The sequence below is a fragment of the Lagopus leucura genome, unplaced genomic scaffold, assembly GCF_019238085.1.
Source record: "Lagopus leucura isolate 7727_CA_CO unplaced genomic scaffold, USGS_WTPT01 Super-Scaffold_100001, whole genome shotgun sequence".
Lineage (NCBI taxonomy): Eukaryota > Metazoa > Chordata > Aves > Galliformes > Phasianidae > Lagopus > Lagopus leucura.
In genome coordinates this window covers 90169895-90187500 of record NW_024962262.1, presented here as the reverse complement: position 1 = coordinate 90187500, position 17606 = coordinate 90169895, and the positions used below count along the sequence as shown (strand labels likewise).

Genomic DNA, 17606 nt, shown 5'->3' with positions numbered 1-17606 from the left:
TGTGGCTGTCTCACTGATTGAAATAATTTACAAACATATCAGTACTATGGCTGTCAGGTTACAGTGCTGTAGAACACCCTGGTGGGAATTGAAACTTTTATTATTATTTTCTCTTACTTCATAGAGGCTAAAACCAGAAGAGTCTGTTTTCTTGGTCTGCTTTGATTTTTATAAGGATTTGTTATTTCTCATGCAGGGGACCTGCTTAGAAGTATTTCAGAGAGATCACAATAGGTGATGTCAGTTCAGTTTTCTGAAGTGCTTATTATTCCTTGTAACAGGGAGAGTGTTTATCCACGAGTCAGTTAATTCTCTTCCAATTGACCTAGATATTTGCTGCATTAAACTGATTCTGAAGTAGGAATTATTAAAATGGTTTTGGTAGAAAGGCAGAATATCATTTCAAAAATATAAATCAATCTCCACTGTTGTTAATGAAAATTAAAATAACAAGAAGACATAAAGTTGCTCCCATTGTCAATAGCTACTTTGGGAGCAGGTATAACCAGACTGTCAGAAATGGGTTGCTGGCCTGTTCATATTGTAGAGCCTTAAATTAAATTAGGTGTGTAGCTTTGGTGCTAAAATCTCATGCTAATCATCTTGACTTTGAAATCTTTTATTTAGCTGAATGGGCAGTGGGCAGGTCTGAGAGAGGGTCACAGACTTCAAGTCTAAAAGAAAACCTGCAGAATGTTACATTTGATTTTTTTGTTTTAAACTGTGCTTTATTAGCCAGACTGGCTCTTGAGTTAAGCTGCCCAGGTGTGTAATGAGGGCTGGCACTTCACAGCTTTTTTGGAGTCTGTTGCTTGTTTCTTGTGTGTACTAAGGAGTGCTTCAGCCTTTTGTCTCTGATAGCGCTGTGGTTCCCCACCAGCTTCTCACTTCCTGCAAATGTAGGCGATTGCAGTTAAGTTCCCTCAGTTAGAGAAGGGTATGCTGTACCTTAACCTAAAGCTAGTCCACATCCTTCTGCTTCTACTGAAGCTGTGCTGTTGTGATGGGAAAAAGGAGAGAGTGGTAGATGAGCAAAGGGAGCCTGGCTGTAATGCAGTGAGATGAGCAATGTGCCAAAGCGTGGAAGAAATATGCTTTATCTGTCTGCTCAGTGTTGCATATCTTATCTATTGCTTAAGGAGTAGAAAAGACCCAAAGCCCTCTAGCTCCTGCTTTCTATAGGGCAGCAGCACAGTGTCTGGTCTTCAGCCTTTACCAATCTGTGTTTTAATGCTGTGCTGAACTAAATGCTATCTTTTATACAGAGACTGTATGAAAGCAGATTGGGTGGAATTTAATGTGTTGATAATGCTGTAGAAATTTCAAGTGGTGTTGTCTTTGTTAAGCCACCTGATGTGGGTAATGTCAGAAATACAGGGGATTCCTGCATTTAATAACACAAGTAAGGTCAATTGCGTGACCAGCAAATGGTTGGATACATGTCTTCCTTAAAGCACCTATTTTCATCATCTTTTTCCATTCTAAATAGTGTAGTTTCATAACCGTAGATGAGGGTATAGTTAGCTGCAAGCTCTGTCATGCACATAAAAAGGGCCAAATTTATTTATTTGGTTATGTAAGAGAGAGTATCTCTGCCCTTTTCTGCTAAAGGGAAGGCTGGAAGTACACAGGGTGGTCGTTTTCCTCTCTGTTTAGAGTAGGCTGTCTGCATTGCTACAGATTCCATAACTCGTATTCACTTGCAAAATAAAAGCTTATGTTTCAATGCGCCTTCTATGTAGTACGGTGGTAACATAGTAGCAATACTGTAACTACTATGTTACTATATAAGATGGATGTTTTTCTTGGCCTTACTCTCTGTAAATGATCCCTTAAGTATTCTCAGTGTTATAATGTAAGTAATGAAGTTACTACTTCTTTAGTTGATAACCGAAGGTGCTCAGGATTCTATTTTAGTGGATTGAGTTTTTTTTGTTTTTTTGTTATTAACCCTACTTCTAAGGAAGGAGGGGAGATGAAGCAGGTACAGTACAAACTATGTATAGGTTCATGATTAAAGAGGATGTTTTTGGTTTGTAATATGGCTTTCAATGTTTTTGTCATTAGGTTGTTGAAGACTATGCTGGAAGATGGCAGGTTCCTCTGCCTCAGCTTCAGGTGCTTCAGACAGCTCTCTGTTGTTTCACATCTGCCTGTGTATCATTCCCAGCTGAATGTGAGCACGTACAATACGTATTGAGTAGCCTAGCTTTGTAAGTACATCATGTTTTTCTTACTATTTCCCTTACAATGTAGACTGTTAGTTCTGTACTTTGATAATAGCCAGTGGGGTTTCAGAGATCCTCAGTGCTTTTAAGGTTGATGTAATAAGCTAAGTATTTAAGACAAATTTCTTATACTGTTTAAGAAAGTAATGAATTTTAAAATGGATTTTTATGTTCAAGTTCTGAAAATACCTATAGGAATGATTTGCTGTGATTTTTGTCCTGTTATGTGTATGTTCAATTTGACAGAGAACTGCAGAGTGCTAGAATATCTTGCTGTGTGGTTTTCTGTGTGCAGTGCTGATTTTTCCCACGTGAAGACTGAAAGTGTGAGGGTAATGATAAGCAGAAAGAAAGAAAAAAAAATTGAATTTTTCAGATCTCAGAAACTGCAGTGCTGGACAGAAGATTAAAAAAAAAAAAACTACAACAAAAAAAAACCTTGATACTTAAGTGACTTTCTTGTACTTAGCTGAGATTCTATATACTTGATTTTTCTCATCAGCAGATGGAGATAAAAATCTGAGAGTTAGCTCTGTCTGCTGGTTCAGTTTGCTTGGATCAGATTTATCTGTCCAGCTTTCTTGTTGAGCAACATTTTCAAATATAGCTCTGTGTCTCAGTTCAAAAATTTATTTGGAAATGTCTCGCTTGTGCTTTGTCTAGTCTTCAGAGGCAAATGTTTTTGTAGCCTTTATCAGTTTACTTGGTGTGGTGGAACTGTCTACTGTTCTTGACCTATTAGTAAAGTAAAACTTAAAGCTTTATTCTTTGTGCTTGTCAGAATATCTGCTCTCTTCAAGTGTTGTGAAACTTTACTTGCGACTGAGTTTTCTTGGGGGAACTATTTGACGGTAGATTACTTATGGAATCAAAATATTATGATTTCTAAAACTGGAATGCTCAGAAAATGACTTAGCAGGTGAATCAAAAGATGGTGACCTCTCTTTTTCATTAGTTTTTAGGAAAAACTCATTTCACAAAGATCAAATTGTGCTTCTAAATACTTTCAGATAGCAGAGTGAGTTTGGAGGGAATTGGGAATGAGAAACTCAGATACTTGTTGTATTTGGATGGTGGCTATTCCTGATAATCTGTCTTGATTTTTGGAGCTGGATTTACTTATGTTTCTTTCAACTTCAGAATATTGACCTTATGTGTGGTTTGTAAAGAGACAGAGAGAAGACACAGAAAAAGCACCCTTGCTCTATGCTCTGCCACACTGCTTATCTTGCTGCATTACAGCCAGGCTCCCTTTGCTCATTTACTGGTCTCTTGTTTTTTATTCCATCGTATCAGCAGAGCTTCAATAGAAGCAGAGGAATGTGGACTAGCTTTAGGTTAGGTTTGGAGGACTCTTTTCAACCAAGTGTCCAACAGTCTTGCTACTGATATGATTGTAAGCTATTTCAATCAGCGAGACAGCCACATTTGATTATGGTACTACCTTTTCCCCAGTATCATAAAGGACAAAATGTAAATAACTGTATAAAGGATTTATGATAGGGAATGATGAAATTCAGCTTAGACAAGGGTGCGGTGGTACTTGGGGAAAATGAAGAGAAGCAAAAAAAAAAAAAAAACAACAAAAAACAAACAAACCAAAAACCACACAACAAAACAATGAAAATGTTCAGTGTGGTGGGCTTCAAACTGACAGGTACAGCCATGGAGCTGTGTTATGCTGAATGTTTTAATGAAAATGTCACTTCAGTGTGCATCACAGTGCTCAACGATGCAAAGTGTTAGGAGGCTAGTAAGATGGAACAAAGCAGAGAGCTAACTGCTCAGAATCACAGTACATCACAACATCTTTAACGTTCTGTGCTGTTTTGGCATACCTGCCCGTTCCCATCTCAAAAGGTGGTGCAGAAGGAAGGACCAGAAAAGCTCCGAAGCAAGACAGCAACTGCTAAGGGGTGGAATAAATTCCACGTAAGGATCAAGAATTAAACTGGGGCACTTGAAGTTGTAAAGAAGTGACAAGTGGAGGGGGAGCACCAAATCAGATTGGCAAGCAGGAACCATGTATGAGGAGAGAGTTTTCCCACTGTGATGTGGAGCTATGGATCTCTTCTCTGAAGGGATACTGTGTGTGCTGTGTGGCTTCACTACTCCAAAGAGACTTAAGAGAGCTGAAAAAAGGCATAATTACATAAGTAGTAGTATCCATCTGCTGCTTATGTAAGTATCTAGAGAGGTGAATGTTGCAGCGTTTGTTCATTTCTTTCCTTGGTCAGGCATATATGAACTTCTGATAAGATTCTGGTCCTAACGCTAGCCTTGTTCCTTTTACAAATTGTAGAATTGCTTAAGATGGAGGGGACTTTAAAGATTGTCTAGTTCCAATCCCCCTGCTGTGAACATGCTTGCCAGCTACAAGATCAGACTGCCCAGTATTCCAACCAACCTGGTGTTAACTGCCTCCAGAGATGGAGCATCCACAAACTCTCTGACCAACATGTTCCAGTGCCTTACTACTGAGTAAAAAATTTCTTTTTTTTTTAGTTTAAAGTCATTCCACCTTGTCCTATCCACTATAAGACTGTATAAAAAGTCGATCCCCTTCTTGCTTGTAAGCTGCCTTCAAGTACTGGAAGGCCACAATGAAGTCTCCCTGGATCCTTGTCTGCTCCAAGCTAAACAAGCCCAACTCCCTTAACCTTTCTTCATAGGGGAGGTGCTCCAGACCTCTGATCATCTTTGTGGCCTCCTGTGGACCAATTCCAGCAGGCCTACATCCTTCTTGTTCTGGAGCCCTAGGATGCGGTGCTCCAGGTTGGGCCTCAGAGGGGCAGATAAGGGGGGAAAATCACCGCTCTCTCCCTGCTGGCCACTCCTCTTTTGATGCAGCCCAGGATACTTATGGCCTTCTGGGCTGCAAGAGCACACTTGCTCATGCACTGCTGGCTCATTGTCCAGCTTTTCATTCATCAGGATCCCCAAGTCTTTCTCTACAAGGCTGCTGTCAGTGAGTTCTTCTTTCAGTCTCTTATTTTATCTAGGATTGCTTTGACCAGTGTGGGACAGCTTGCACTTGGACTTGTTAAACCTCATTAGATTTTCATTTGCCCACTTTTTGAGCATGTCCAAATCCCTCTGGATGATATCCCTCCCTTCTGTTGTGTCAACTGCATGACTCAGCTTGGTGTCATCAGCAAGCTTGCTGACGTTACGCTTTATCAGTGAGAAAGACAGTGGGATTAAGTTATTGAAGAGTACTTTTCCCAAAACAAACCCCTGGGGGATTCTACTTGTCATCAGCTACCACCTGGACGTAGAGCTGTTGACAACAACCCTCTGGCTAGGACTATCCAACCAATTGTCTATGCCTAGAATTCCAGCCTTCTAATCTATATCTCCAATTTTGAGATAAGGATGTGGTGCAGGACCATGTCAAAGGCTTGCACATGTCCAGGTAGATAACATCAGTTGCCCGTCTTTTGTTCACCAGTGCTGTCACTCCATCATAGAAGGCGACCAGATTGGTCAGGCATAGTCTGCCCTTGATGAAGCTGTGCTGGCTGGCACATATCACCTCCACGTCTCAAATACGCTTTAACATCCTTTCCAGTAGGATCTGCTCTATGATCTTCCCAGGCACAGATGTAAGGCTTGCTGGCATGTAGTTCTCCAGATCTTCCTTTCTTGATGTTTCCCTTTTTCCAGACACCGGGGACTTTGCCTGGCAGTCATGATTTTTCAAATATGATAGAGCCGCTTGACAACTACATCAGCCAGTTCCTTCAGAACCTTGGGATGAGTGTCATCTGGTCCTACAGACTTCTACACGTTTAGCTTCATGAGGTGATCTTGGTCTAAGAATGGAATAAGTCCAGGATGGATTTTGCTTCCCCAGTCCCTGCTTAGAAGCTCAGGGGCATGTGAGGCATAAGAAGCCTGACTGGCTGTGAAGGCTGAGGTAAGGAACTTATGTTTTTTTTTATTCTTCTCCGTGTTTGAGGAGGCTAGCTCTCCCTTTTTGTTTATCAGAAGGGTACATGCTCTCCTTTGCCTGTCCCTTCTGCACAATGTATCTGAAGAATCCCTCTTTGTCACATCCCTTGCCAAATTCAGTTCCATCTGCGCCTTGGCTTTCCCCATTCCGGATTCCATCCCTGCTCCCACTTACACTTTTTTTTTTTTTTTTTTTTGCATCTCAGTGTGACTAACAGGTCCTTGCTTAACCATGCTGGTTTCCTTCCTTGTCTGCCTGACTTCTTATTCTGGTGGATGGAGAGCTCTTCTGCAGTCAGAAAGGTATCTTTAAAGTGCTGCTAGCACTTCTGTTCCTCTGTCCCTTAGGATGGTTTCTCAGGGTATCTCATCTAGCAGTTCCTTAAAGAGTCTGAAGTGTGCTCTCCTGAAGTTTAGGATCCTGACTCCACTCTTTGTCAGGCCCATGTTCCTCAAGATCACAAACTCAACCAGGACATGGTTGCTGCAGCCCAGGCTGCCTCCAGTCATAACATCTTTTATGATCTCTTCTGCTTTGGTGAGCACCAGGCCCAGCAGCGCTTCACCTTTTGTGGGTTTATCTAATGCTTGCTCATTAACAATTTTCTGGTTCTTCAGGAGTCTCCTGGACTGCTTGCAGCTTACGGCATTCTTTTCCCAGCAGATATTTGAGTGGTTGAAGTCCCTCACCAAGATGAGAGCCTGTGAGTGTGACACCTCTTGCAGCTGAAGCAAAAAGGCCTCATCGACAGGCTCCCCTCAGTCAAGCTGCTTTAGTAGACTCCAAGCATCAGATGCCCTTTATTGGTCCAGTCCCTAAGTTTAACCCCCAAGTTCTCAACCTGTTGATGACTTTTTCTCAGGGGCAGCTCTTCATAGTCTATCCACTTCTTAACATAGAGGGCAACTCCCCCACCTCTTCTATCTCACCTTTCCATTCTAAAAATCTCACAGCCCTCAATCATAGTATTCCTGTTATGAGTCATCCTGCTGTATTTTTATGATAATAGCAATAAGATCATAGTTTTTCAATTGCAACATGGTTTCCCTTTCCTCTTGCTTTGGTGCAGAGGCACTTCAGCTGGGTTTTCGGCCTTATTATCTTCTTAGAACAGCCCTGCCAAAAACCTCTGGGAAAAATCTGAGGTTTTCCCTCGCTGTTTCCTAAACCAACAGTTTTCTTCCCTGATTCTTCTCTGTTCCTCAGCAGTACATTCCCTTCCCCCCCCACTACATCTAGTTTAAAGCCCTGGTGATGAACCCCACTAGCTTGCTGCCTAGTACATGCATTGTAAAATGCAGTGGGTTGAGGGCTCCTGCTAACACCTTGTCCCTCTAACTTAGCTATGGTAATCTGCACCTTGTTGTGGGCAAGCTTGCTATCAGTCCCTTTCCCCTTCAAACCTAGTTTAAAGCCCTTGTCAGCGAGTCCCGACAGCTCCTGGGATAGGGTTCTTTTCCCCCTGTGATCTAGATGAACACCACTAGCAGCCATTGGGCTGGGTGCCAAGTAAATCAATGGTTGAAAAATCAAAATTCCTACTGTGACATCAGCCTCTCAGCCATGTATTTTTCTGGTGGGTTTTCCTAGTCCTCTCAGTAATCCTCCCTGCCACTGAAGGGATAGAGAAAAGCATCACCTGTACTCCCGATCAGCAGTTGGGTTGCTTTTATCCAACAGAGAGTTGTGCAGAGGATAAAGTTGGATGTGGCAGTGTCTGAAAATTGTGCCCATAGCTTAGGGAAACTTACGCGGCCCTACTGGTTGCCTTTGCTGCACCAACAGCAATCACCAGATCCCAAGCTAGTTCAGGGGCTAGCTTGTGAGAGGACAGCATCTTCTCTCAAAAGCCACAGTCACTCACTGGGAATTGCTTGTTAACTACCCCATCACTCTCCCATCCTCACCATGCTGCTGAAGTACCAGAGGCAGCAGAGAAAAGAAGACCTTGCCAGCATCTCCTTGTATTTAGGTAGGCAGTTAGTCTGCAATCCACATGTAGAAGACTTGCAGCGATCCTCCCCAGACATGCTTGATTGAAGCTGGTCAGGAACAATTTAGACCTGCTAGTTTAGGTTCAGAGGAGGCCATAAAGATGATCTGAAGCCTGGAGCACCTCTCCTGTGAAGAGGAGGAGAATACACATCTCCAAGCAGACATCATAGTGGCCTTCCAGGACCTATGGGAAAGACATGGAGGGCCTCTTCATCAAGGAGTGTCTTGTTTGGAAAAGGGCTAATAATTTTGAGGTAAAAGAGGGTAGGTTTAGATCAAGATTAGGATGAAATGCTTTTCTGTGAGCTTGGTGAGCTGTGCCCAGAGGAGCTGTGGTGCCTCATCCCTGAAGGCATTCAGGTTCAGGTTGGATGTGGCCCTGGGCAGACTGAGCTCATGGTGGGCAGCCCTGCCTATAGGGTGGAGGTTGGAACTAATTATCTTTGAGGTCTCTTTCGATTCAAGCCATTATATGATTCTATGACTGTGATGCAGATGCGTTGATACGGAATAAAACTGTAGATTGCACTTTTTCAGTATTAGTTTCCTATGGTGTTTTTTTTTTTTATCAAGGCTTATTCTCTTTAAAACAGTTAAAATAATTAAAACAAATTAAATCTGATGCCTATGTCATTTGCTGTAAGTAGTTTTGTCATAACCAAATATTGTTTAAGTTCCAGTTGGTCTACTGTCCTGATCATGACATGACTCAAGTTTGACCTTTCCTAAGAGTCAGTATGCAGCAAAAATGTTATCAATGTGAAATGAGATACTGTGTTTCTAAATAAAGTACTTATTTGGGTATTGAATTTTTTTTTTCTTTTTTTTTTTTCTTTTTCCCATTCCATATCTCAGCTGAGATTCAAAGGCTTTGGAGATATGTCCCATCTCTGCACTTAATGAATTTGTTTTTCATATTTTCTAGGCCTGTTTTTGACATCTTTTTTCCTAGCCAGTGATAGACTTTGCTGCAGTATAATCTAAAGGCTGCCTAATTTTGTGACACTTTTCCATTATTCTCATAAAAATTCCCTTTGGAGTCTTTTGAAATTTTTAGAAAGCTCTTTTTGTGTTAATATTAAGATTCTTTGATCCACAGCATTTCTGAATATGAAGGGAAACTTTGCTTTAAATCTGTTCTTTAACTTCTTTTGGATCTGCCATATTAAAAATGAAAAGTGTTGAGGGTACACTTTCAAATGTATTGAAGTAGTAAGAGTCACTAAAATTTAGGAATAATTGCAGTGAATTTAATAGTCATGCAAAAGAGTTCCTTGTCCAACGGTTTGTGAATATCTTCCTTTTTGTTTAAAGAGATATTGCAACCAAAGACTGAATGCAGTAGTGAAGAAAGACTAACTTTTTAAGTGTTTTTCTGTTCTACTGTTGATTTGTGTTTGTAAAATAGCTTATCTTTAGCTGTTAATGTGTTATATTTGTGACCTGATGCTTGATGCAGAATGTGTTTGGGATGTGGAATCTTAACTGCTAAAATCAAGTGCAGGGTATTAGACATTGTGGAGTTATTGAAACATAGATAGTGACTAGAAAGTGTAGGCATTAGCCAAACGTTTTTACAGTGACTCTTTAGTGCTGACAAGAACCCTAAACTTAGCAAAATTCTGTTTTGTTGTAGTGCTATGGAAAATAGTAAACTTATACTAGTTTCTTGAATGAACGTTTTTAGTTTGCTTGACTTGTTGCTACTTCTGTTTTTTAGGAGTTTTTTTGAATTGCTGCTGTTCTTTGGAAAAGATGAGTTCTATGAAGATCCTTTGAAAGATATTTTAGGTTCAATCCAGGTAGTGTTGCCTACTTTACATAAACTTTTAATACCATTTTAGTACCTGTTAAGACAGTTTTTTGGTTGGGTGGGTTTTTTATGAATATATGACCTGAAGGAAAAATGCCATAGTTTGAAGAGGGGAAAAAAGAAGAGAGAAAAAAAAAAAAAAAAAAAAAAAAAAAAGACTTTTGAAAACAAATTAATTAAAAAGATATTTGAAGGAAAAGTCACTTATTCTTAATTTGTTATCATATTGCTATTTGAACCTTTCTGGACTAGGTAAATGTCTTTCTTTTTAATGCCTGTCTTTTGTTTGAAGACAGGTTCTATGCTTTTCTTGCATTGAAGGGAACTTGTTTGTGTCAAAGTACACCTTAATGTCATCCAGTGTTTCATGCCAGTCCGTGACACGAAACAGCAAGGTTCCCTCAGCAGTTTTAAACAGCAAGTTTGAAATTGAAGCTGTATTTCAGTGAACTTCTCAGGTTAGAGTGTGTGGCACTGTATAAAATGGCTATATTCTCAACTATGCTGGGGCAATTTTTTTGTATGGCTACTTACAGCTGTTTAAGAGAAATGTTCCTGGATTTAAAATTTAATCCTCCCAATTCCCACTTCCCCTCTCCTCCCCCACCTTTTTTTTCCTGCCCAATAAGGTGTTTTTCTCTGGGCCCTGTATGGGCTTTGAGAGTTGACTTCAGTGCATGGGAAAGAAAGCACTTGTGCTAATCATGAGAAAATAAATTTAATGATGTGGATTGAAAGGGTGGAAGACAGGGTTGCTTCTTTTGTTAACACTGATCAGGAAATTGTAGTTTGAGAAATAACTATCCTCCTGTAATTTTTATGCTAATACCTCTTTTCATTGCTGCTACAAATTAATGCCAGCTCTACTTAGCTAAGTTATCAAAACAGCAGCAATTATAAATTATCCTTGATTAGAATTAGAGGAAGAATGGGGTCAAGAAGTGGCTTAGCAGCCCCATGAGAGGACAGGGCTTCTTGCATGAGAGTAATAATGCATTTTGGTAGTGCAGTCATAAGGGCTTTTCAAAAACAGTCTATGAACAAGAAAGAATTTAGCAGTGTGATATATAGAAATTTATTTGTTGGACTTTTTCCTGATTTAATTTGAATTTTAAGCAATGAATGTATTTAAATAGATCTTTACTTGAAGAATTTTTGAATCTGTTGTATATAGGTTGCTCTGAAAGTAATGCCTCCTATTTATTTCCGTGGAAACTGTAACAGCTGCAAAGAGCACAATAGCACTAGTTGACAGAGCAAAGTCGCAGCTACAAAATGCTATCTTCTAAATTTGGCGCCACCCTTAGCTATGCATTTTTGTCACGGGTGAACAGGAGCCTGCATGCTGCACTTCTGTTTTAAATAAAAAAAAAAATATCTGTGTGATTATCTGGAATGTGACTTGTCTTTCTCGTTGCTATCGCCACTGCTGAAATGCACCATCCATCACTTCACCGTGATGACATCCAGTGTTCCGTCTCCATGAATGTTCAACAAGTGTCAATGGATGTTAGTGGGTGCCATTTTTTTCCTGCATGGAGGAATTCAGTGACACACCTTTGCTTCATCCACTGTGCAGTTTGTTGGACTGGTCCTTTGCTGCCATCTGTCGCACAGCAACAAAGTGTAAAGGAATATTGTTGGGAGGGTTCAACCTCCATTGCCATACCACCAATATCCACCACTGACGTTGTGGGCCAATGTAATAAAGAAAGAGACATTACTTTTGGAGCAGCCTTTGTATAATCAAACGAGTCGTGAAAGCCACTGTTTTGATTACTTAACCATTCTTATGCAGTCATACATATTCATCTGAATATTAAAAAAAGCAGTGAGGAGCTGAAACTAAAAGAATTTACAGGAAAAAGAATGTGGAGAAGATAATTGTATAGTTTATAGAAGCTATTCTTCAGTTGCATAATTATAGTCTTCTTAGCTCTTTGACAAAAAAAGACACCTTTTTGCTTTGATTTCAAAATTACATACTTTTTTCGTGTTATTGTTAATGAACAGTAGAATTCTAATTATGTTGACACTTTTACCAGTAAGTAACAATAGGAGGAAAACTTGTTATATATGAAAATCAAGGATTGTTAAACCAGACCATGTTATTTTTGGCAAGCATGATTTTTTTTTTTAACAGAAATCTGGATAAAAATGGGTGCCTGAGGACTGATGTTTCATATATCTTAATTCAATTTTTCTCTTAAAGCCTTAGAGTTTATGCTCCGTCCCTGTGTCACAGGTGCAGTGTCAGTGTGTCTAAATCTGTGCAGACTAGCATCAGGTGAAGACTTTTCCCACAGCATGCTGATATCTCTTAATTCAACAAAAGCAGTTTTCATTTTTATACAAATGGGAGACTCTTGCTTAGTGACATCAGAAAATATTCTGGCTTCCACAGTCTTACAGAATGTAAGTTGTTGCTTTCGGTCTTTGTGTAGACCTCATCATTATAAGACTTTGTGGACTTTGTCCGAGGAAGTATTGGAACGTGGTTGGGTTTTCTAGCTTTGTATCTTTTTAGGTGGCCTAACTGTATTTTTAGACAGTGCTTTTCATTTTTACAACTGTGTTTTCTTTTTACTTGTAGGAATGTCAGAACCTTCTAAATAAATACAGAAATATAAACCTGGAATTAGTGACTCGAATAATTCGAGATGGTGGACCTTGGGAGGACCCGATATTACAAGCCATTCTTAAAGCAAAGCCTGTATCACAGGAGTTAGGTACTCAATTTACCACATATTTTCTAGCACTAAGAAAAAGTTGTTAAGTTATGCCTGTTTGGTATTAGGTTAGATGTTGCCTGCTGGTATTGCGCACAATTTTTTTTCGGTAGTAAAATCTATCAGTCTTTTTATTTTTTGAAAGGAAACTAAATTTCTGTGATAATAGTTTCAATCTAGTTTAATAGTGTAGAGATCAAATTCATCAGATACAGGAGATTAGTGAGCAGTCCCTTATAAAATGTATTTACAAAGTCCAGTTGTGTTCTAACCTTGAAAGCGTGTTAAGACAAACTTGACTTCATTTAGGCTTCTGAAGCGTCATGATCAGGGGAGGTCCTGATGTGTAATTTTGTTTCATGGTACCCTAACTCATTTAATTTTTCTTTGAAGTTGTAAATACTTGGAGGTTTTATTGGCACTATTAGGAGTGGAACTTGTGACTACATCTTGTAGCTGTTTTCTGTTTGTGGTAGCATATGCAACAGTGTTGGGTTTAGAAAAAAGAATTGTTTTTTTTTTTTTTGTAGCCATAAAGGTAAAAATGGCTTATATTCTGTCTACAGTGAAAGCCTTTACTAGCCTCTTAGATAATGTTTTTGCTAACAGGAGGAGCTCTTGAAAGTTGTTTTCATTTGATAGCGATGGAAGATGCAGTTCTTCTCTTGTTACTGTGGTGCAATGAATGATTCAAATGAATTGCCTTGTTTATAAAAAACGTGTATGTTCCATAGAGGTAAGAAGAGAACTGTAAAGTCAGGACAGTTTGAGCTGTAGTCTTAACTACAGAAAGTGATTTGATGGCAAATTAATCTGATAAACTTGATTGTTGTTCTGTCTCTTGTAAAATAAGCACTTATTTTATTCTGTGTCTAATGACTGATTAGAAGCTTTGGTGGTTAAAATCTGAAGGTAGGTGTCAAATGGAAGAAAAGTTTGTAATCCTAAAAGATTAACATACATACATAGAACATCTCAGGGAAGAATGAAAGCATGTAAGACTTGATAGCAATTTGAAATATTTTGTTCAATATTCAAATATTCTAGCAAAGAATTATTTTAATCCTTTTTCTTACCGATTTCCTCGATCAGTATGGCACCTATGTATGATGAGTAACAGTTCAAGGATTTTTCCTTAGCTTTGCCTGGCAGAATAAGAATGAGACTGCCTATCATCATTAGATGATCATTTTATTTCCTTTTGTTGCAGGCTACATCTCCTTACCCTATGCTTAGGTATTCTTTCTCCTTGTATCTTCTGATATCTTCTTCTCATCTGTTATCACAAACACTTTATTTTAGATATTATCTTTCAAAAGCCTTTTTTTTTTTTTGGTCTCACTTTCTCTAAAATCTGATTCTCTTGAATACTTACACAAAGCAAGTACTCTTTGCTGCTTTGTAGGCTGGCGATGTTTGATGTATATTTTCATATTTGGCCATATAATTCCCTTGGGGATCACTGTTTTAAATGAAGAAAGCTGCTAGGAGATGAAAAGGCTGAATCATCAACCATCACTTGTGAAAGTCAGATGGACGAATAAACACGTACTGTGTAAACTACATAATCTTGTCCTGGCCTCGTTAGTTGCACACACAAGGTTAGGTCGAGACAAACCTTTCTGTGCCTGCCCTTACATGCACTGTAGTGTACTTGGAGGTGTTGAAGGTGTTGTACTACATACTGAAATGGCTGCAAAGGAAAGCAATCTTTTGCTTTAAATAAAAGCAGCAGGGTTTGATTTGAGTTGTAATTTTCTTGAACCTTGGGAGCAATAAACTTCTGATGGATGAGAGAATAAGAGAACCTAATGTGAACTTCTGAAAGAGAATACTGTAGGCAGAGGAACGTTCAGATGAAAGCAGTTAATTATTTTCTAAGCTGACGGCTGGCATCTGTTGCTCTAAAGCAAAGTGCTGCACATGCTGCCTGGACAAGAATAGATGATATTGTCTTCAAGCTGTTTTTAATGTACTGCAGGCATGCCTAAATGCTAATATAGTTAACAGTTGTTTTCTGCTTTGGAGAGTTAGAGGCATTGTAAATGTCCTCTTGGAGAAGGAGGGCATTCCATAACAGGGAGGGAGCAGAGCCCTGTCAGTTGTTTAGTGGAGCTCAGTCTGTTTAAAAGCAGTGTTAGTGTACAGGAGACCTTATTCACTGGGAATTCATGTCAGAAGTGGAATTCTCACTTACAAAGTGGAGTAGCATACTGAGCTAAGGATTTATCTCATAGAAAGTGAGAGTGATATAATAAGCAGTTTTGTAGTCTGCTGTCTTTACTTATTTGAAGGAAAAGGATGTTAGAGCCAGTTATGCATACAACATTTTCTTAAAATTACCAAATAATATGACCTAAACATTTCTGGATTAAGATATTTTGATGTCAGTATTCAATAATCTGTGGGATAATGTTTGTATATGAAACTGATAATTAGATTTGTTATCTGAAGTATATGAAGTCCAAAAAAGAGATGCCTTTACATGGCCTTAAGGATTATTCTGTTCCCTGCAGAACAGGGATGATCGCTGTTCCCTGCAGTTATATAACCACTGTTAGACAGTGGCTTTTCTTTCCACCTTCATCTTTATAATGTTTGTACCCCAAAGTGCTAATGGGTAGTGGGAATAAGGTCTATTATGGTAGAGCTTAGAGAATATCTATTAAGAAATCTGATCTAAAACCTTGCATCATGTTGGATTGCATACCTTAAATGCTCACTTGCATGTAGTGGCATTAACTTTGATAAAATACAAATGGCAGAGAAATCCTGCTTCTGAGCATAAAAGTGTGTTTTTCAAACCAAGGATCCTTTAAAAAATAATTCAGTGTAAATTAAAGCTTGTTGCACTGGTAATATTTTATTTTGGGAAATATCTTCTCTTGGCTGTTTAGATAGTGGTTTTCAGTAATCATTTATATATTTTTTTTAAATCTCTTGTCCCTTTGTCCATTTAGTTTGCTTATAACTTTCCTCATGCAGGTTCTTTTTAAGGTATAAACTTCCGATTTGTACTTTTAGCCTTAAGTTACTTTTTTTTATATATAGTTATGAAATACTGTGATAGTACAGGCTATGCACTAAAAATTGACTTTTCTGACTCTTTCTCTTTGATAAGTGGGCTGCTGAGAATGCAAGATTAGGCCATAATTTCCAAGATATTAAGAACAGCACACAGTTGACATCTCAGAGTGCCTTTGCTTGGGAAGATGCAAACAATTCTCAGAATAAAAACATTATAACTTCTCTATGCTTGAGTGGCATTTTAACTTTTAATGCTAGAATCTGTATGATCTTTTAAAATAGGAAACTAAAAGCCATTGTTTTATTAGACAGTAAGGAAGACCTTTTTCTCCCAGAGATGGTCAGGCACTGGAATGGCTGCCCAGGGAGGTGTTGGAGTCGCTGTCCCTGGCAGTGTTCAAGAGGCGTCTGGATGACGTGCTGCGTGATGTGGTTTAGTGCTTGTGGTGGCAACGGTGATGAGGACTAGATGATCTTGTAGGTCGTTCCCAACCTTGTGATTCTATGATTCTATTAATTTCTTTACTTTTCAGTTTAATTAAATGTTTGTTTGTTTCAGTTGACTCTGTTGATATTCTAGCTTCAGTGTAAGCTTCTAAGTATGAAGAAGCAATTTCTAGAGATCAAGGCTGTTTAAAAGTATCAGCATTTAAGTGTTAATTAAAACATAATACGTGTATTTCAAATTTAATTTTATTTTTTTAAAAAGCAGGATATTTAGAGAAAGGAAGGGTTTATATTCTACTTCTCTAAGCGAAACCAAAGGTTTAAAGCGTGTGGATTGTAGTTAATTTTTTCCATACTCTAAGCTCCTACATTTTAATGGGTAATGAGTATCCCAAGTTGTCTTAAATATTTATAGTTAATGTTGAAAGTGATGTAGATCCCATATTTCAGACAACAAGCCAATTCCAGTGCTGAGAAAGGAAAGATTTTTTTTTTCTTGAAAATGTTTGTATCTGCTGCTGAATTGTATGTGTTCTACTAATCAGTGTTAGCAATTTGAGATGATCTGTTATAGTCAAAACAAAAACAATTGTAATAAAAATAATGGTTTCTGCTTCCAAGTAAAAGGTAGATTCTTTATGATGGCATTTACTTAAATATTTGGTATCTTCTTTAACAGAGTTTTTTCTTTATATTATTTATTGACATTGCACTGTTAAAAAGAGAAATGAATTTAAGTATATTTGGTGTTTGGACTTTATGTTCTAATGACCTTTAATCTTTCTTTTCTGTACAGTTAACAAATATTTAAGCTCTGAAAATCCACTGTTCTTTGAACTGCGTGCCAGATACCTTATTGCCTGTGAACGCATCCCTGAGGCAATGGCTCTTATCAAATCTTGCATAAATCATCCAGATATCAGTAAAGATCTGTATTTCCATCAAGCGCTTTTCACCTGTCTTTATATGTCACCATTAGAAGATCAGCTATTCCAGGAGGTATTGTTTGTCAGTATTTTTTTTAATGAAGTGATAGTTGTTATGCACGGTGTCAAAAGGAGCACATGGAACTCTTTATTTTTGTAGAAAGAAATGTTATAAAATCAGCAATTACACTGGTGTTGCTTAACTTAGAGCTGGTTTAAGCTTCCAGAAGATAAATATAAGTGCCTAGAAATCCTGTTGACCTAAATACTTTTTTTTTTAGTCAAGTTTACTTACATACATATATTCCCTGTTTATCTTAAGTCACTAACATTATTTAACTTTAGTGTGTTAACTGTTATTTTATGGTTGACTATTATTCCATCAAAACCACTTCAGCACACTTGGTATCGATCTGATGTTTTGTGCACTGTACAGCTTTGTTAGCCTTAAAGTTTCTTTTATGTTGCCCCACTATGTAAAACGAC

General features: G+C 38.4%; 1 protein-coding gene across 1 annotated transcript in view; it reads left to right on the top strand.

Moving 5' to 3' along the window:
• ZNF654 (zinc finger protein 654) overlaps positions 1–17606 on the top strand; it is a 36474-nt gene that overhangs the window by 7377 nt on the left and 11491 nt on the right. Inside the window, exons 2-5 of the mRNA XM_042866981.1 lie at positions 2068–2213; positions 9899–9980; positions 12585–12720; positions 16991–17193. Coding sequence (XP_042722915.1) covers positions 2068–2213; positions 9899–9980; positions 12585–12720; positions 16991–17193 — 567 coding nt within the window. The remainder of the gene's footprint in view (positions 1–2067; positions 2214–9898; positions 9981–12584; positions 12721–16990; positions 17194–17606) is intronic.